This window comes from Cyprinodon variegatus, unplaced genomic scaffold (genome assembly GCF_000732505.1).
Source record: "Cyprinodon variegatus isolate N-32 unplaced genomic scaffold, C_variegatus-1.0 Scaffold30, whole genome shotgun sequence".
NCBI lineage: Eukaryota > Metazoa > Chordata > Actinopteri > Cyprinodontiformes > Cyprinodontidae > Cyprinodon > Cyprinodon variegatus.
Window position 1 is genome coordinate 1,690,505 of NW_015150483.1, and position 21,283 is coordinate 1,711,787.

At 37.6% G+C, this 21,283-nt stretch overlaps 1 protein-coding gene across 2 annotated transcripts; it reads right to left on the minus strand.

The window, feature by feature from the left end:
* Window positions 1–1,187: 1,187 nt before the first annotated feature.
* ctxn1 (cortexin 1) lies at window positions 1,188–20,411 on the minus strand. 2 transcript variants are annotated; one of them, XM_015399259.1, is made up of 2 exons: window positions 20,317–20,411; window positions 1,188–2,997 (listed from the first exon to the last, which is right to left on the minus strand). In XM_015399259.1, the coding sequence occupies exon 2, from the start codon at window positions 1,978–1,980 to the stop codon at window positions 1,600–1,602; it is 381 nt and encodes a 126-aa protein (XP_015254745.1). In that variant the 5' UTR covers window positions 1,981–2,997; window positions 20,317–20,411; the 3' UTR covers window positions 1,188–1,599. The 2 variants fall into 2 exon arrangements, with proteins under 2 accessions (XP_015254745.1, XP_015254754.1); XM_015399268.1 differs by lacking the exon at window positions 20,317–20,411 and adding an exon at window positions 13,266–13,384.
* Between the last annotated feature and the right edge of the window lie 872 nt (window positions 20,412–21,283).

Consider the following 21,283-nt stretch of genomic DNA (forward strand, 5'->3'; position numbering starts at 1 on the left):
TGACTCATCCAGAGGTTCAACCAGAACATCGTCTGACTGCAGGCCACACTTGCCTCTTTTAATGGTTCCTGGCTTAAAATAAAAAAAAGACTGGCCAAAAATGTCATCAATGGAGGAGCTCTAAGCCCAAACCACTGCAGACTAAAAAACAAAAAAAACTTAAGAGGCCAATCTCACATTTTATATTGGAAAACTTCTGTGGAACAGGACATTTTAAAAAGGTTAAAACTCATCAGATTGGGTATTCTGGTGCAGAATGAGTAGGAACATCACTCTGACAGTGGAACAGGGTGGTGATGATGTGATAATCTGTGACTGCTCTGCTGCATCAGGACCATGGCTAATTGCCATGACATTTTTTTAGTAGAGAGCAGAAGCACTAGATCAGCGCTAGATCAGAGGAGAATCTCCTGCTGCCATTGCAGCAGTTTGTGAGCTTAAGCTTTTCCGTACTTTACATAGGCAGCAGGACAATGTCTTGAAGAACACAACGCTTATCTTCCTCCTAATGGCCTAAAAGCACAAATCATATTGACAATATAAAGGTTTTGAGGTGGCTAGGTGAAAGTCAGTGCATAAAGGTAGATAGTTAGTCTACCTTCTCTAGCCAAGTTAGTGGCACACCTGCCCTCACCCACTGTGGTACTATACTGTTTGCCAGTGGGGTGGCAGGTCAACAAACATTTAACCTACCTCTCCAGAAGGCAAGCAGCAACCTCTGTGTGGCTTCTGAGCACCTTTCCTTCCTTAAGTCAGCAGCAACACTAGAAACCTCAACCGTTATTAACCTTTGTTTATCTTTTTTTGGAGAGGGTTGTTCCTTTTTAGCTTTAATTTGAGAAATGCAACTCAGAGAAGAAACCATTTCTCAGCTCTAACATAGATCTACTAGGAGCTCACACAGCCTGAGCTCCAGGTCATGTGACCTCAACCTACTGTTTTAATTGGTGCAGATTCTTTTTGCGTCACCATTGGTTTCATAAGTAGAAGAAAATATTTATATATTTCGGACCCATCAGAATTTCTAAAACAATTTTTTTAGATACTATATATTTTTTATATACTATATATTTTTTTTATCCTTTATTAATTTTTTTTAATTTTTAAGTTGTAGCTTTGATCTTTAAATCCCACAGCATGAGAGATATAGCCACATGAAACACTGTAAATATCTCCAGTTTTTTAAAAATTAAAACAATTCTGTAAAGATAGTGTGCAAAAAGAAAGACTTCACTGAGTTTTTGTAAATCTTCAACAGCAAACAAGGGAAGGCCATTGTTCTCATAACAATTGAAATAATCAAAAGAAAATATATTGTCTTTGCTATATTTCAGTCTGATATTGACATTTGTTTAAATATCAGAAACCTTCAAGAGTCAAAAGCACAACACAAAAATAAATGTATCTGTGAGAGGGCAAATACCATTTCACAGTAGTGTGTTTGTCAAGAAAAACACCTGTTTTATAAATTCCTGCAGCACTGAGTTTATACAAACAAAAGTTCTACCCATCTTCTAGTGCATTTACAACACCACAGCGTATATCAGCGCAGTCTGAGACACACAAAAGTCTATGTGCAATAAAAACCCAATAAACACCCTACACTAGTGCATAATCAAACTGACCCCTTTCTAGACCGTCCTTGTGGTCAGTCCAGGATGACGCAGGCATGCGACTGTATGGGTCCAATAGGATCCGGAAACATCTGACTAGCAGGAAGACCAAGAAGAGCATGAGGAGGCCCACAAAGGCCAATGCTGTACGCTGCTCCGTGTCCACCGCAACCAAGGCCAGGGGGGGACTGCTACCACCACTGCCTGGACTGCTGGGCAGAGAGGAGCTGGCTGAGGAGAGCAGCGACTCGTAGTCCAGTGTGGGCACATCGTTCATTCTCCAGGGGCCCCGAAGACAGGGCTTACACACCGACTGGATGGTGGGTGTGTTGGGTTGAGGCGTGGAGAAGAAGGGGAAGGCGTTCATGAGGGGTGTTCAAAAAGTCAACAGACAACTTTTATATCTCACGCTGACAGACAGGTAGACTAATGTGATGGAGTTTTTTTCAAGGTGCTGGTGTTTTTGCAGGGTCAGACATTTTTTTTTTAGTGGCCACTTGATGTTGTCAAATCTAAGTCAAAGTGACATGACCTACAAGAGGTCTGACTTTAATCTACTCAGACAACGTGTCAGGCAGAGTGACATGTGCAGTTCTCAATTAGCATGGACCACTTTTGTGTGTCCTTATTTTAAGGATGTGACTCTAAAAATCTGAGGATATTCAGCTTTCTTCTTATTTGAGCTTCCCTGCTGCAGGCAGCACCTCTTTTTCCCTGTTTATCAGAGCCACACAGTCACCATCAGGGGTCTTTGTCACTATCAATCATTGCACTTAAAGCATGTCACCATCTTCAGCTAATGCACACAAACACAAACAATCATCTCTGTTCTACATCAAGGTCAGTGTTGTCGAAGAGAGATGATAAAGTGTAGGCAGACATCTAATACCTGACAAGGTTCGGCTGTTTTGAAGCTTGTGTGCCTCTCGTTACAAGCAGACCACCTCAGCAGCCAGATGCGACTGTTTATGTAAGTGTGTGGCTGTTTTGTATGCAGCTAATTAGATCTGGAGGTCACTTGATTAATAGCCCTGAATGTTAAATGGCTGACAACCTTCTCTGATGCTGCCTGGTAAATGCAAAGTTTCCCCTTTGCCCCAGCTAGCTGGAGCATGAAAAGTGGGTTAGTTCTGTCAAATATTGAAATGAGTTTCTTTCGCCGTCATTCTTTTCAAGATGGTTGCTTCCAAAAACAAACAACAAAAAAGAGAGGGGAAAAAACACCTTTCTTGTCCAGTAAAGAAGCAAGAAGAGGTAGAAAATATTATTGAGAAGCAGAGTCCGCTGAACACTTGATCCAGAAGTCCACACTTGTCGTCACCAGAGGGTTACGAGCCTTATACCCATAAGATGTTCCAGGTGAAGGCGAGCCAGGTTTCCTCACCTAAAAACAACAGAAGCATCTGGTTACAATCTTTCCAAAACCAAAGTGTAAAAAGAATATAACTGAAGAAAAAAAAAAACTGCTGGGTTACTTCTTTAAGCCAAATTTTTGGTTTGTATGGATAAAAAAAAAAGGCCCACCAAACCTCCACACTTCGGATATTCATAAAAATCTTGATAAGGCTTTCAACTTGCATTTAGGACAGAAAAAAACTCAGTGGCTGTCCAAAGTGTTTGTACCCATGTTAAAATACCTGTTTTTCTATTAATAAAAACAACTATAATGATAACAATGATACAGTCTTATACTGTTACATATCCCTTGCACAATTCACAGAAGAATCACCTTTTAGAAGAAAATAATCTTATAACTGCATGAATTACCACACTTTTAGCCACATTTTCTGGCAAACCACCTTCAGATTTAATGTAATCAGATTTGGTGCGTCTTTCATCCATTCAAAACTTTCCAAATTCAGTTGCTTTGAATTCAACACATTTTACTGGAAAAAAATGTGTTATATGAATTAGAAAAATTAAGAAAATGTGTTCAGAACCCCCCCCACAAAAACAACAGTATCCAACGTGATGCACCTTAGCGCCTCTGGATATCTCCCACCCTGGGGCTAAAGTTTCTATACAGTTGTTGGAGTTAATGCAGCCTGAGACAGAAAAGGGAACCAGAACCAGAAAGATTACAGCAAGATCTGAGAGAAATATAGACAGCTGCTATCTCCTCATAACTTACTAAAGATTTTCTGTTACACTAATTTAAATGTTCTTAGTTTAAAACTTAGCTTATCAATGCTACAGATCTTGAACCTCTATAATACTTTGGCACTAAATGGTATGATGGATACATTCAACTCACTTGTTGAAAAGTTATGATATTAGTAAATTTAACAAATTATTTTAGATGTAAATCTAGCCCATTATTCCTATAGATTTCCTTATTGCCATAAGATGTTCCAGGTGAAGGTTAGATCAGATTAGGTCAAATCAGGATTAGGAAAATCATCCACATCAGGATGTGCTTAGCTCAGCATTATTTTTAAAACCTATAGTAGGTTATGCATGATGTCAATTTGCCATCATATCACCTTTCTATAACCTTTAGAAAGGATTTAATGTGACCCATAAGCAGAAGATCAGGTCATTCCCTCATCATTTCATATACTGTGTGATTATGGTGACCCTCTTCTATCTGCATGGAGAGCACAACACAAGCACTCTCTGTAATGACATTTAATTAGGAGGTTGATTATGGCGTCATTATGGCAACATTAACAGTAGTGAAAGCATGATTAGAAACAAAGCTGCATTACCTCACTTCTATTTGTCAGTGGATTGTTAAAGAGGGACGTTGTGTCCCCAGGTGACCTCCTTATGTATATTTGGCAACATTATGGGTGGAAAGATAGCGTTGTGGAGTGTTATAAATAATATATAATCACATCACCTGCAGCGGACCAGGTTTCGAATCAGTGAAGTAATGTGATACGCAAACCATTTACACCTGTTCACAGGTCGGAACAGACTAATGAGTTGTTTAGACAAATGTAAGGGAACACAGGCAGGGCTCTGTGTGGGCTTTTTTTAAAATTAAAAATGTGTCTTAAACTGAAAATAGAATAGGCGGCAGGAAGGCATAGGAGGATGGATTTTAAAAGATTGGCAGATGAGCTGAAGATGCATGAGGGAAAGTTTCTGTGGTGAATGGGCATCATTTCAGAGGAAGGGTTCACTGGCACATTCTGGACTGACTTCCCCCTGCATGACCATGGCAAAATGCCTACGCCACACACTCTCTGCATTTGTGGTGCATTCAGTTCAAAGGTTTCCTGTCTGCTACTTCATCAGCTGGAGTCTCCAGGGTCTAGTCTGCACCAGGCTGGCTGGCAGCAGGATGACACACCTGGACGGAGACACTCACTGTGTGAATCAATGTGCACATTTACAAAATAGACATGCTGTGTGTGTGCAGATGGTTCTACAATTAGCCTGCATTGGAATGAGATAGAGTCTGAAGGGGTTGCCATAAAAAAATACAATTCATTAAACTATAAAAGAAATAGAAAAGGGGAACAGGAGAACAAGGAAATGTGGTTTATCAGTGACACATTCAGAAAGGGTAAACCATTTCTAAAATCCTTCTGTTAGTCTATAAATCACTGAATGAATCAACTCCTCAATACATAACAGATTTGTTGTCAGCGCATCAACTTCACAGATCACTCAGGTCTTCTAGGTCCAGCCTACTCTGTACATCCAGAACTAGAATCAAACATGGAGAAGCAGCATAAAGTTCCTATGCTCCACTTATCTGGCAAAAAACAATCCCAGAAGATTTTTAAAGTGCTGAAAGCCTGAATTCTGTTAAGTCGAAGTTAAAAACCTATTTCTTTAGATTTCTAACTGAGGACGGTTTAAGTTTGTGGTCCAACTGTTTTATTTGCTACCTGATTTTATCATGTTTTTATCTTTACTTGCTTTTATTAGGCACCTACTTTCCTTATAGTTTAAAGCTGAATTCATGTAAAGCACTTTGAATTGTCTTTGTACTAAACTGTGCTGTATAAATAAGCATGCCTTGCATTGATGGAATTAGTTTGGCTTTCTTAGACAGATATATTTCCCAAAATATAAGCAGAAATTTAAAGGTTTTGTGGACTGACTCAGAAAGTATGCGTTTGGATTTAAATGTTACTTTACAACTGGATTATATTGGAGCTGTAATTTATTTCTTTATGCTGGTTATTTGTTAATAAATAGAATAAAGTACATTTCTATCTGTGCTAATCTTTTACCTTTTTGTAACATTGTGACTTAGACAACATTTCTTGTCATTTTGCACACACAAAGTGTATTCAAAACAAAATTTTGTTTAGTACAGCTTTTCAGACAGTAAATGAACATTTCCATACTATTAGGTGTAGCAGTGATCAAATGTAAACAGTGTGGGAGAGAAAAACATGGTGCAAAAAACGCATTAATATGGAAGTTCAGAGCATAAATATATATGGTACAAACATGCAGTATTTTTGGTTTGGTGTTATCAGTGTGATGCAGAGTTTGTGACATGATTTAGACTTTTCTCAACAGTTCAGCAGTCTGATGGCAGTGGGGAAAAAGCTTTTGCAGAATCTGCTGGATCTGCATTGAATGCTATGGAGCCTCTTACCAGAGGGCAGCAGGGAGAACAGTCCATGGTGCGGGTGTGAGGGGTCATTGATAATGTTACGGGCTCGTGACATGCAGCGCTGGGATGAAATGTAATTTATGGAGGGAAGAGGAGCCCTGATGATCTTCTCTTCAGTGGGACAGCTGGTCAGAACGCTCTCTATGGTGCTTCTGTAGAAGGTCTGGATATGTACTGCTGTCTTGTTTATGCCAAGGGTTGAGCCTTCAGTCACATTTCAAGATATATGGTTCATTCATTCAACACATCAATCAGTAACAGATATCGGCGGACACGCTCAGCCCGGGTATCGTATTGGATTAAAAAAAAACATTGGTGCATCTCCAATTTAAATTTACACACTAATTAATGATGGGAAGGCGATGATCCAGGGATCTTTTCAGTTTCCTGATGGAGCTATGAGATTTCTGAATGCATGCCATCAGCTCGCCGCCACCCTCACCGCCATAAGAAGACACCGTAAATGGTTTTTACTGTTGCCTATTTGCTGTGCAGTTTGCAGCTGGGCAGAGTGGAAGCTCTGATCAAACTGGGGTAAATGTGGCCAAGAGTCACACACCTGTGACATTTCAATCCAGCACCATCTTGTTAGCAGGACATTAGCAAGATAATACTTTAGGACTGCAAAACAACCAACCCAGCCAGCCTCCGGAACGTTCTGAATTGTGATTTGTTATTATTTACAGGACGAGTGAAGCCGCTTTGTGAAAGTAATTAGACTTTAACAAAAGAGAAAAATGGAGGAAAAGAGCATCAGAGAAAAGGTGGAGAGAGATAGAGAGATGGTTAATGTCTGTCTCAGCCTTAGCCTGCAGGGGATTGCATTAACCCTTTTCAATTTGATGGTTATAAAGATAAAGTAGACTTAGGGAAAAGACAGAGAGAGAGCTCCATGTGATCCAAAAGCTCAGATGGGTATCCCCATCACATCCACACAAACGTTATACAGCTGGCACATATACAGCATTCAGAAAACATGAGACAACAGGAATTGCACACACGCAGAGGGAGACCCTAATGGAAACGTATATCAACCTGTCAAAAAGCTTATTGATAAATCAGAGGTTGTTTTTTTTCTCTTCTGGATACACGAGCACTGGTCTTGATTCATTTGCTACCTCAGGGAGTTGATCCCTGCAGTGTTTTTGAATATAATGAGGACAACAAGGAACAGGTCACCTTGAGCTCTGTACAATAACCCATGTGTTTCAGTACTAATCAAAGTTTGTGCATAAACTGTAATTGCAAGAGTATTCAGAGAGAAATATGGATCCATTTAAAAACACCTGCAGTTATTTTTTACAGCTACGAAAATGTACTCTGAGTGAGATCATTCCCACTTCCACTTGGCCTGCATCTTGACCCACCACCAAGCCATTCCTCGGATGATTATAATTAGGCCATCAGACAGTTGGCAGCAACTATATGTGTGATCAAATCCAGCAGATTTCTAATAGAGTCAGCCAGAAGGCTGCAACAGTGCATTCAACTTTGTACAAAAAGGTGTGTGTTTGTGTGTGAGACATTCACTAAGCATGCATGCAAATGAGAGGCAGAGCTGCATTGAAACATTTTTTTGTATTATCTTCATTTTACTGAAGGCCTGCTCACTTCTAGCCAGTCACATGTAGAGATAGGAAAATATGTAGCTGGTTCTTCCATTTCCAATAACACTGTTTGTGTGCACAGTTTCCTTCATGCCCTGGAAATCTTTCTTAAAACTTTCTGTTTTTATGTTGGATATCTTGATCCCATCTATTGAATTTAGTGCACTAGTTGATATTTTCCCTACTAAACAGGAGAACAGCAAGTAAGACAGGCAAAATATGGCCTTTTTGACCTGCTGTATGTTAGCCAGTCACAATGTTTTCCCTTCCATTATGGGAGGTAAAATAGGTTAGATACATTGGAAATTCTCTGCCCTCTGTAGCTGCTGGCAGTTCATTTGTCTCTGACAAAGTCTTCTTTTTTGCCATTAAAACGCACAACATTTACTCAATCAGAATCAGTCCTTTTTCCTATCCATAACGCAGGATCATTGAAATTAACGGCATGATTCGTTTCTGACCCACTGTGCTCAGACTCTTCGATCAGGCAGCAAGCTCTTCCACCTGCACTGTGTTATCGGTAGAGTTGGCTGTCACCGTCTCCTCCTCAAACTCACGCTCCCCGTGCCCCGCCTCCTTTTTCTCTATCAACCAAGCTCCCCGTCTCAACCGACTCTCCTGCTCCGTACTGTCTTTAACTGCACCTGGACCTCTGCTATCTTTCTACTTTGTGGTGCTAAGCTCAAGTATTTCTGTAAGAAAAAAAAAGGTGTTTTTTCTCCCTTACACCAGCTAGCGGATGCTATACTTTAAAATCACATTGATAAACGCATAGCTTCTTACCAGGCTCTGAATGGCCACCCTTCTTCTGCAATTCTGTTCCTGGACTTGTTACTGACTCATCCTCAGTTTATTTTTAATATTTACTCCTAAAATCCCTTAAGCTTTTGACGTCATCTTCCCTTTTTCTTTTTTTCTGTGTGCAAGACTTCTGAAAACCTAACATTCTTAGTTTGCAGAGAAACTAACTTAAAAAGTTGCAGCCCATCGTTAACCTGGTTAAACCATTTGATGTTTGTAGGGGGGAGTTCTAATGGCCCCTTAATTAAAGAAAACATATTACATATGCCTAATGCAGAAATATTTTTATATTTAGTTACTCTAATATTAAATATTTTTATCAGTAATATTTTGTGTAAAATTACTTCTACCTATATTTTTGATGGTCAGAGTATCAATTTTGGGCCCCCCTCTGTCCTGGGTCTGGGACAATTGCCCCGTTTCATATAGTGCAACATCTTAACAAAGACAGCATAACTTTTAACAGCTATACTTTGGTAATCTAACCTCTTCAGTATTTTTTCCTTTGGGAATATAAAGTATTTTCATTTACAGTATTTTTTTAAGTAACCTTTGCTACTTGAGTTGCCCAAATTTTGCAGGGCCCTGTAGAGGGAGACAAATGGAGACCCAGGGAGCAAGAGAACCAAAAAAAAAAAAAAAACCCTTTGTGATTTTCAAAGGCACCATTGTAGCTGAGCAATTCCATCTTTAGGTTGCCTACAATCTATCATTTTTACAGGTGGACCCAGATGAATACCCGTTTCTCTTTATCAGCATATTTAGAGTTTACCTTAAGGCCCCTCTGCACCAACTAGAAAAAAAAATCAATATTTCAGATAAAGATTATTTTTATACAAATACAGTTTTCTGCTTTACCTAAACACAAAATGTATTTCATTGGTAAAACACTACTAATACAGTCAAGCTTTCTGTGCTGAAGAGTAATTTTCTTAAAATGTTTTTCTTTCCATCTTATTCTCAGTGATGTGTTACAATACATTGATTCTGCTGGCAGCCTATTTTCAGGTATTTTTTTACATTTGAAGTATTACCTTTTGGACATTTTAACACCTCTCCCTTTTTGGACAAATAAAAAATGCTTCTAAACTCTTAAATTTGTCTCTCTCATAAAATATAATAGTCTTTTTAAACCAGCTGACCCCGTGTTGGGCATTAGGTTCAGTAGGGGCAGCACTCATTCCCAGTACTTTCTCTAAGATCTTATTAAAAGTATTTCAAACTGTAGGACAAAGGTCACGGATTAGCGGACCCCAGTCCGGATCTGGACCCATCTGCTGGCTCATTCGGACCCAACCGTATTTAAAACATTTATAAATTACCGCATGTTGTCTGACAACAGTCTCTAATTTCACTTGCGCCTCTTCTCCTGTTTATATGGTAAAGCCCTCCAGAGCTTCCGGGACCAGGCTGCACATGATACAAATTAGCCAATGACGATGGGAAAGAAGGAGAAGACGATGAGAAAATGTGAAAGAAAGTGTGGACTGCTGGAAGAGCTGCGGTAAACTGGTGACAGAAAAGTGAAATGGTGTGCTCAAAGATGACCCTGCACATTTTGAGTATGTTTGGCTCAACCGGCTGCTGTGAAGCTGGATTCTCCACCATGAACATAATCAAAAATAAATATCAATCCAGGCTCAAAATTAGGACTTTGAAATGGGCTTTAGAATGGCTTTTTTCACCAATCAAACCCAGGTTTAAATCTTTGCAGGGCAGCTTAAATCTCTCATCAAGTCAAAAAAAAAAGAAAGAAAAAAAAAATCAGTTCAGGTGTTTTATAAACTATGTGAATCAGGAAATTGTCTATATACCACACTGAAGAATTGGTGTTCACTACTTAAAAAAAAAACACTTTAGATTTTAAAATGCAAAAAATGTTTTTTTTATTTAGTAAGTCAATGTAATAACATGGATGCATAAACACCACATTTTATTTCAGCATTAAATTTGTCTGAAGTAACAGATTATAATTAAAAATGTCTCCAGACCTTTACTGGTGTTAATTTTCTTTATTCGGATCCCACTGATTTTTAATTGGTTACCCTCTGCTGTAGCAATACTATGGGAAAAATATGGGTCTTGAAATTATGTTTGAAAACCTTAGTAACTAGTCCATTCTTAGTGGGACAAATCCCCTAGACAACAGTAAGAAAGAGACAAAGGGCTGCCATGTCAATTAGCCTGAATTCATTTCTCCAGCATCCTAGCATCAATCTTTTTGGCACTGGAAAATACTCTGATGAAATAATAAATATAATTTATTCTATGATTGATAATAGTAACTATACATGAAAGTGAAGAATTTCTTTGTTTTATACAGAGATGGTTTAATTACTAACATCTAGAGATACATTCTGTAGGTGGCTTATGGTGATTTTTAAATATTAGCCAAGATGTCTTTATTTTATGCATTGCAGTGGTTTGTGGTGTGAGGTAATTAAGACTTCATACAAAAAATATCCACAAAGCCAGAGCAAAGAGAGAGAGAAGCTTAGCTTAGGCTAATTTTGGGTTTAAGGAGTAAACTCTTTGGCTGCATGGGGGCACAACTTGTAGCTGTGCTGCCTTGCAGCAAAAAGGGTCCCCCCCCATGCATGCGTGGGTTGATTGGCATTTCTAAATTGGCCTTAGGTGGGAGTGGGAATGGCTGCATGTCTCAGCTCTGAAATGGACTGGCGACCTGTCCAGGGAGCACCTCGCCTTTCACCCACAGACTGCAGCAGCCCCCCGTGACCCTGACAGATAAGGAGAAAAAGATGGATGGAACAAAGTCCTTGACATCCTCTGCAAATTATTTATAAGCATGATTTCAGGTTTTCTGCAATCCATGTCCAATATTCCTTGGTTTCATGTCAATCTATAAAGAAATGTATTTGAAAATATTCATAAGTGCAAATAAAATCATATTAAAATTACTAAACACACAAACTTATCATTCTGTCACTGTGAATAAATGGGAGGCCAATCATATCCAGCCCATGTTTAATTCACAAATCTCATACATGAAATATTCACACAAGGATGAGGATGGAAGTGACTGGTTCAGACGCAGCAGGTCAGCAGTGAGAGGGAGAGATGCTTTTGTGTATAAAACAGTTGGATGACAAAGCAAATGGCTAAAAAAACAAACAAACTGTTGCATCAATCTAGGTTTTTATGCTGTTTTCCAATTTCTGGGTTTTAACAATTTTTATTTCTTAATAACTAAAATATAAGTAGATATAAGAACAGTTTAATCTCTCCTACCTGTTATCTAAATATAAGCAAAGGTGACATCACATTCTGTGAGAGAGCATAACTTAAAAAAAAAAAAAATCTGTTATTTTTTATATCCAAAAAATAAATTGTGGTAAGGAGTTTAAACGTACTTAAGCACATAGCTGGCCTGGCTAATATTACAAAAACATAGTCTTGGTGTGTTTCCCTTTAAAAATGTAGATCCATGTTGGTCTGTATGTACTTTCATCTTTCACGTCGGAAAGTCAGAAGGTGGTCCTAAAATCACCCAAGGTTAGTCTAAACAGGAATTTTATGAAGTCTTATTAAATTATTTGTCTGTAGATTTATTTTTTTTAAATGTCAATGTTAAAGATTACTCCTTAGGAGAGATATTAAACTAAACAAAGAACAGTGTTCAAAGCATCTCTACAAGCACCAATCAGGGATTATTTATATTAAAAAAGCTAGAATTTAGAATAATAAAAATAAAACTTTTAATTGCATCAATATTCATTCATTTTTTTTTTTTTTTTTTTAGTTTTAGGTATCCAGGTAGAATGAAGTCTGATATTCACTTCTTGAGTCTGCTGCCCCTGCAACCCAGTCCTGGATAAGCTGAAGATGACGAATGAAGAAACGAACCAACAAGGAGCAAACAAATACAGAATCTTTTAAAGACTTGCTTTCTTGTTCTTAAACTAAAAAAATTATGCAACCGTTTTTGGCATTTACTTAATCACATTTAGTTACTTTAACACAATTTTTTTCATGTTAGCAGGATAGGACATAAAATAATTGTGTTAAAGTAACTAAATATGATTAAGTAAATGCCAAAAACGGTTGCATTATTTTTTTCAGTGTAGTAAATTACATTCACTTCCTTTGTATACAGTAGAAGGCCATTAAATTGTATGATGTGGGTTAGATAATTCTGGTATCTTTCCACAGGATACTAGATATGTTTAGAGATCTTTAAGCAGATATCAGACATTATTTAGCCCACATTTCTTTATCGAAAGTGTTTTTAAACCTGTCTGCATTTTCTCTTTCTACTAAAATTGTTAATTTTCTAGTCATGAATTTCTCTACTGTGGAACATAAAATGTTATTTCTATTCTACTATGGATGGCAGAAATCATCACAATAACAGAAATAAAGATTTGTAAACAATCTGTGTGAAATTAAAATCTTTTGTAGGTGATATCAGAAAAAAAGCCAATATTTTTTCATCCACAGACAGGCCTACAATTAACCCACATTAATACGTTAATATAAAGTAACCCAAAGCTTACTAACACTAATTTCTAATAGTGTTGTTCATTAAATGTAATTGTTTTTATTAATCTTAACTGAGCTCAAATAATCAAACTCTGATTCAATGCCTAAGCTGCAGTTCTTGTTTCTGGAGGAACAACCATGACAGTACAAGGTTTTACTCACACCACCAAGGGAAATTTGTCAGGATGGATGGAGGCTTGTAGATGACCCAAATGCAGATGGAGGCTGGGGTGGTTTCTTGCAGATTAAATAATTAGAGTGGCTGCAACAGAACAATGAATCCAGAAATAACTAACCAGGGAACACAGGAACCAGAACAAAGGGGAACACAGTGCTTCCGGAGGGAATGAGCAAAGATTATGTGCAGAGGACTGGAGTATATATGCAAAACAAAACAATGAATGAAGTATCCAACTGATTGACAGCAGTTGTGGACAAATGTAACTAGAAGGGACCTAAGGGAAGGGTGCCACAAGGGGGCAATAGAGAGTAACCAAGAAATACAACAGGGCTTAAATCTAACTAGAAAACAACAAATGAGTATAAATGGAAATTAAACTATCTATCTATCCATTTTCTGACATGCTTATCCCTGCTGGAATCGTGAGGGCTGCTGGTGCCTATCTCCAGCTGTCAATGGATAAGAGGTGGGGCACACCCTGGACAGGTCACCGGTCTATCGCAGGGCAACAAATAAACAGGATAAACAACCATTAATGAACACACTTACACCTTAGGAGTATTTAGAGAAACCAATTAACCTAACAGTCATGTTTTAGGACTGTGGGAGGAAGCCAGAGTACCCAGAGAGAACCCACGTATGCTCAGGGAGAACATGCAAACTCCATGGAGAAAGACCCCGGGCCAGGAATGGAACAGAGAATATTCTTGTTGCAAGGCAGAAGTGCTACCCACTGCGTCACTGTGCAGCCCCAAGAGTTAGAAAATGTAACTGAAAACCTGAAGTGTGGAAATCATGACAAAAATAAGTTTAAAATATAAGAGAGGAGTAAAGAAATGATGAGACAAAGAATAGCAAGGCATGGTTAAAAGGTACATGAGAGCCACAGAAAGGAGAAAAAGTGGAGCGTTGAAGAGATGTGGTTTGCAGAATGCTTAACACCCATGATTTATAGCTGCAGTAATACCTGAATTCTTTAGAGAACAAAGGGTCAGATAGCATCAATCAGGGGAAAGTGAACGTAGGATGATGGGAAACATACTCAAATTACAAATAAAACAATATAAAGAGCAAGAGGAGAATGTGTGTGCCAATATAGAGATGCCAGTACAGTTGAAGTCAGACCAAAGAAGCACTTTCCTTCCATCAGGCAGCCGTTCTGTCAAGCCCACCGGGATCGAAGAGAGCCAGCCAACCAGCCTGCGATGAAGGCCATATATATTACATGTTCTACCCACACATAACTTGCTCTGAACAAAGGTGGAAAAGAGCCCAGAGTCAGCATTAAAAAGTCAAAAACTTTCCTGTAGACAGTAAAACAAAGTGAGCTAATCAGAGCAGCCCTGAGCCAGGATGTGAAACAATGATTTTCAGTCAGCAAGGCATAAAAACACAAAATCTCAGACACATCCTGTGTATGAGGGTGTGGTGCCTGGAAAATACAGTCTACAGACTTAAAATACCAGAAAAGTCAAATGACTGACTCCAGCACAGAGAGTGAAATCATTTTGCTGACTGCTCCGATCCCAAGAGGCTAAAAAAGCCCCCAGTAAGAGTTCTAAACATGCATTAAGCACAGATGAAAAGTCATGCCCTCATCTCAGAGAGACATACTGTATCACCTTGTTGGATTAAATCTATCCTGTTCAGTGTTTATGATTACTAGGCCTGCATCTGGGGCAGGTAGGTAGATCTACAGCCTAAATCCATCTAAGGCAGAAAAAGGAGGTTTCTGGTTCTGTCCTTCCCACACCGATTGGCAGATTTATTTCAGGAAATCCAAATGAAATCAGCACTTTTTCCCCTTTTAACATTTCTGAAGCATTTAATAGACCTGCGCTTGTTGTTTGAGCAGAGACAGGGCAATAAATCCCAGAGCCTGAGTCACCAACCAAAGCGTGATGGATGAATGGTTGATAAATATTTGATGGCTGATCTTGAACAAGAAATCCAAACCACTTACTGGACCACCTCGTCAAGGTTAAAAGTGACTTTGTTACATCTCGTCTGTACTTAAATGGAAGTCTTTGTGACGAGATCTGCAAGAGATGGCATCAAATAATGATGTTTAATCCTTTGTGTGAAACATAATAACTAACTGTAGCACACTAGATTTAAGACTCCAAATAATGCAGTGGTTAAAACACAAAAGCACCAAAAATAACATAAATTATGGTGTCAAATGCGTGAAAAGTCATTGGAGAGGTATAGTGTGACATTCGAATTAAATTTGTAAGAATGATGCAGCAAAGACACTTTAGTGGCTTCACCTCCTCACTCGACTGCTTTTAAACGACAGCTGAACAATGTAATAAAACATCGGCCTCGGTGAGCAGTGGAGAGTAAATGATATCCGATATCAGAGCTAATAACAGAGACTGGCAGTGACACAGAGAGATAGCTGTGTGGCAGAGAACCTGATTCTCTAATGGGCTTCCTGTAATGTTCTATATGCTGACAGGGAGGGATGTCAGGATTTCTATTTTGTCCCTTTGTCTCCATCTGTCCTCTCATTAAGCAATATCACATGCTGATTGTCATTTTCCTGCCACTCAGCATTAAAGCACATCCTTTAATTTATTTACATGATTTTCTTTTTTTTTTGAGCTGGTAGGCTGCCAGCAGTTAGAGTAATGTTAGTGATTCCTTTAATGGTGTTTGTAAATGTCAAACTTGGGCTGTACAGCAGTTTTGAGACGTTTTTTTCTCCTGGATGGCTACAATGACCTAATTAAGGCATCAAAGAGCCAAACTCTGCATGTCAACAAAAAGAAAGAAAAATAACTAACATAGCTCGTAAAATGTTTATTAAAACCAAGTGATTTTGCCCAATTTATCCCCCGGCATGTCTAGGAACATTTACAGAAAACTTATCTCTTACTTCATGCTTAGGGGCATATGGTAAGCTACTTAGATCATGTTAACAGTCTCCTATTACTTTAATTAAAGGTATAGTGCACATGCCCAACCCTGTACATGCTCCCGAGTGGGAACACCTATTAAACGCATGTGAGAGCGTGCACAAGCCCATTTCTCCATGTGAATGCTCTGTTTAAAGCTGCTGTTTGCGTCGCTCATACAGGCTTACTTTCGAGAAGAAGATTTGCAAATTTTGCTCTATGTCAGACTCACCACCGGTAAGTGCAAATGGGGACAAGCACAATTAAGAGGACCACTTATTTTGATGATCCACTCGGAAAAAGAACATACTCCACTATAGCTTTAAACATTCTATTCAGATATATTCAGCTTTCACTGCAGCCCCATAGGCAGCAATAATGTCATGCTTTGTCTACACTCGATGTCATAAAACAGAAAAAACAAACTAAAATATTCTGCCAAATGTTAATAATTTCTTTCTGTCCAGCATGACTATTCTTACAAAAACATCAACCAAATAACAAGCCTAAATTTGCATCAATTAAACCTAGTATAAAAATCTCAATAAGTATTTATCTACATAAAAATGTATATCTATATTTCTACATCATATTGAGATCATATTAAGGGACGGACGGAAATCATAGCATTGCAGGTCATCTGTTCTTCAACGTATTTAGGCATCTATTGAAGCTTTTGCAAAAGAGGACTCAAGGAGAATATAACACCAAGAGTTGTATTCAATCAAAAGGAATCCTTCAGAGTATAAATCTATTTCTTTTTTTTCTCCAAAGGTCTGTTGCAATTAGAGAACTACCCAATATTAATATCAATATAGGTCCCAACATTGAACAAAATTCTAGGTCAAATCCATACAGGCATGTATTAAGTTTACTTCTGTAATAACTTTAATCAAAGTTAAAAGTCTCGTGAACAGCAGAAGGGGTTTTACCCATTATGTTAATTAACTTAAGAAAAAGACAAATTGAACCCTTGCTGTTGTATTTTCAGGATGAAATTTGTCATGTTATCATGATTTACTGTTTTTATGACTTCCCTATCTGACCTCATACGAACCTCAAGTTGCCTTTCAGGCTTTACATGTGTACATTCAAACATATACTTGCTTTTAGAGAAGAGTTTATGGCAGACTCCTAAAAAAATCCATAGTGATGATTTCCAGCTTTTTTTTTTAATTTATTTTCCTAACACTTTCACAAGTACAGAGCAACACAATTCACTCTACAGTACATTTAACCCATCCCCTTGAGGAGCAGTGGGCTGCCAATGTGCGGCACCCAGGGAGCAGTGTGTGTTTAGGGGTCTTGCTCAGGGACCCAAAGTGGGAGTGAGGCTTGAACTCAAAACCTCTGAAACCCGAGCACAACGCCCTAACCACTCCTCAAGTGAGGAGTATGATAACATTAAAGCAAACAGAACTCTGTTTTTAGGAAAGTATTGCGACTTATGTATTAGAATTTGAATGGAAGTAAAAGTATATGGATCGGTGCATGCCTAATCGCAAATAGTTTTAACTGTATCAAGATTGAAAGGAGGAATGAGCAATAATTTATCATTTGCAACAGAAAGATTTTTAAAGAAATATTAAAATAAAGAAATTAAAATACCTATTTAGAGGGACTTTGTTCTCCAGACTATTGTTTAAAAGTGGGGCCAGCCACACATGCATATTTCTCCATGTGAGTAACTGCCACTCATGCCTCAGCCTCTCTCCCTGCCTTTTAAACGCTACCAGAACTGCATAACATAGGAGCACAATGGCGGAGAGAGGATCAAAACACCCACCTGAAGATGATCATTTCCCCAAATTAAGTTCTTTTGCTAATAGCAAAATAAAGTTATGAGCAACTTACATCTCCCTTTTTATGAATATAAATAATTACAAAAAATATACAGGCTATAATAAAGCAAAAGGCTAATCAAGATCACTTGACAGACAGGGTTTGTTACACTATAATGGGTTTATGAGTGCCCATAAGGATGATATGCTTATAACCTGCATTAATCAGAAAACTTCCAGCATTTAGCAGGCTGACCTAATTGAATCCTCATTATTGGAGCAAAGCATCCACAGAGAGCAGTAGGAGCTTACTGGAGGTTGTTAGCATGTTATTGGAAATTTGTTTAAATTATGTAATAAATATATAAGGGAACTAATATCCTGATGCAGGATATTAGTTCAACAATGATAAAGGTGTAATCTGGCTTAGACTTAGAATATTAGATATTAGCTATTGCAAACTTTTGCATTTTACACTGCAGCAAATGATACGACAAGAACAATGCGTTTTATGGGATTTTCTTGTTTAATGAGGGGATCTCACTATGGAGCATTACCAGAGTAAATAAGGGTAGATCGCAACGCAGAGTTTTCAGTTAATCTTAAAATCTGTAATATTTGTGGGGTTTTAGGTTTATCAAGGAAATTTATCCCCATAATAAATAAAAAATGTACTACTACATCGATAAAAATAATAAAGAAATTATAAATCTTGGTTTATGTACACCTCGTATGATATATAACAGTTTGCTATAGTAAGAAAACATGGAATTGGAGTGTTATATATTTATAGTGCATCAGTAGCATAGGGATGGGATAACGAAGCAGTTTTTTTCATATGCCATCAAAAAGTATAGCAGATATAGTTATTAAAAAAGCTTAGATTTTTTTCCCCCCCTGAACCAGCCTATCTGGCTTTGTGCCTGGAGTTTCAACATGTTTTATATTAGCCTGTATCAAAATCTATTGTGGTTTCCCTGTTGTGCTACACACACAGCCTGTCTCACTTTTATTAAATTCAGTCTTTAAACAAACAATGAAACATAAAACAAACAGGGAAAAAATAATCTCAGTGGAAAGATAGCATGATCTAGGATTGGTTGCATAAAAGAAAATAAAAACTCAAATATTACAACTTCCATTAAGACTTAAGAGGCCATTTTTGCCATTTTTTGCCATTAGCTGTTGGGTAGTAAAACGTAATTGTTTCTCCCACATAACAAACAATTCAATCAGTACTTCTTATTAAAATAGGAAAACAAACTGAAACACACACACACACACACACACACACACACACACACACACACAAAAAAAATGTGTGTTCAGACACAGTTTAACATTGAATCAACTTCCCTTCTTAAGGCTGTGCATCTGTGGTGCATCAATACTGATAATATTCACCTGATTTCAAGACAGTGGAGTCCAGATTTCCTGAAGGTGACAACAGTCCAAGTAAATCCAGAAGGCATTGTTATAAAGGTATACAATTTAATATCTATTATTATTATTATTATCATTATTATCTTTCTCTTTATTTAGCGGTATGCGTTTCTTCTTACTGTATTTGTACGAATGTTTTTCTTTGTTCATTTAAGAATAAAAAAACGACAACAAGCTGACTCAAATAAATTTAAAAAATAAAAATTTTCAGTGGCTTACATAATCCAATGTTTTTTTTTAATGATCTTAAGTTGTCTGTATCTCTGCTTCTGTCTCCTTGAACCCCTCTCCACTGTCGCTACAAGCATGCATTACATATCAGTCAATGAGTAGATGCAATCAACTGGTTTTCCATAGATCATACTGTGAAATCAATTTCACAGTATGATCTGGTGAACTGTAAAGTGTCTTGGGATGACATGTGTTGTGAATTGGCACTATATAAATAAACTGAATTGAAGTTACTTAGATCCTGGTGAACATTAAGTAAATGTCTAGAATAATTATCTGATTTATCAGACTGGAGAAATTGGTATAGATGCAATTTTTTATATATAAACAGCACACAGTAAAATTATTCAGACGTTAAGCGCTTATCCATAAGGTAATTACAGTATTATTATCTGCAGACCTTGATTTCTTTTACTGCTTTTACAGGAACTGTTTGATCTGCTTTGACAGCTTTGTCAGCGTATAGCTCACAGGACTAATCTTATATTTCCAAAGTTTGATCGACATGATCAGGATGGAAACTTTAATATCAGCGGATTGTCTTTCCAATAATTTTGAAAACCTCTCATCAACCGATTCGGGTTTAAGTCTGATGCGCAGATGTGTTCCTTTAATTGTGCATTTATTTTATTAACCTATTTTAAGTTGAAGGTTTTTGTCTGTAGTGATTCACTAACCTGGTTCCGGGGTCCAGAGGGGATGAGGCTCTGCTTGGTTTGCGCTGCTGAACCCTCAAACTTTCCAATGCGCTCCTCCTGCGGTTCTCCTGCTGCTCAGCTGCTGCTGAAGCCAGGCAGCCTTTAAGGCTCCCCGCCCACCCCTGCTGACCACACAGCCAATCATAAAGGTAGACCCTCCTTAATTTGTGTCCTCACAGCCACACACTGCAAAAACAATCTAGAAAATAATGGAAACAATTTTTTTAATTAAGTGCATTTACCCTTAATTTAGGTAGATAAATAAGATGAGTTGCCAATAGAATAAGTATTTTTACTCTTAAAATAAGATAATTAGATGATATGCCCTTGAAATAAGCAATGCAATTGTTTTTTTCTTATCTTAAAGCTACAGTGTGTAATAATTACAGGGATATACAGTCAGAAATGTAATATATTACCGGTATACATAACTATGTTATTTATAATCATCTACGAGCTTTGATGTTGCTGAAAATTACACACTGTAGTTTTAAATCTAAATCATCTTGTTCCATTGGCAAACTGTCTCATTTTCCTCCACAATTCAAGAAAAAGATCACTTATTTTAAGAAAAAAATATATTTTTTAGATTAAATTTTTTGCAGTGTAGTAATGTCTGTATGAGAGTGGAGATTTTTCTAGAGCATTATCCTTGCATTTGTGTAGTTGTAGCCCAGGATCGGTGTGTTCAGCTAAAAATAAACTTAATAGATTCATTTTCTTCACTTCACTTTCACTTTATTTTTTAGCAAATAATCCAACATTAAACAACAAAACAATATCAAAACAAAACAAAACCAGCAATTTACCAAAAAAAAAGGAATAGGCTGAAGCAAAGCTTATTGTTGCCTACCCTGTTTTATACTTCCAACCTTTACAATGTACCAGGTTCTTTACTGCGTATATAAATATTCAAGTCTACATAACATAGGATTTTATCATTTTA

Excerpts from the sequence above, each read along its gene's own strand:
- ctxn1 (XM_015399259.1), bottom strand. The coding sequence starts at position 1,980 with ATGAACGCCTTCCCCTTCTTCTCCACGCCTCAACCCAACACACCCACC.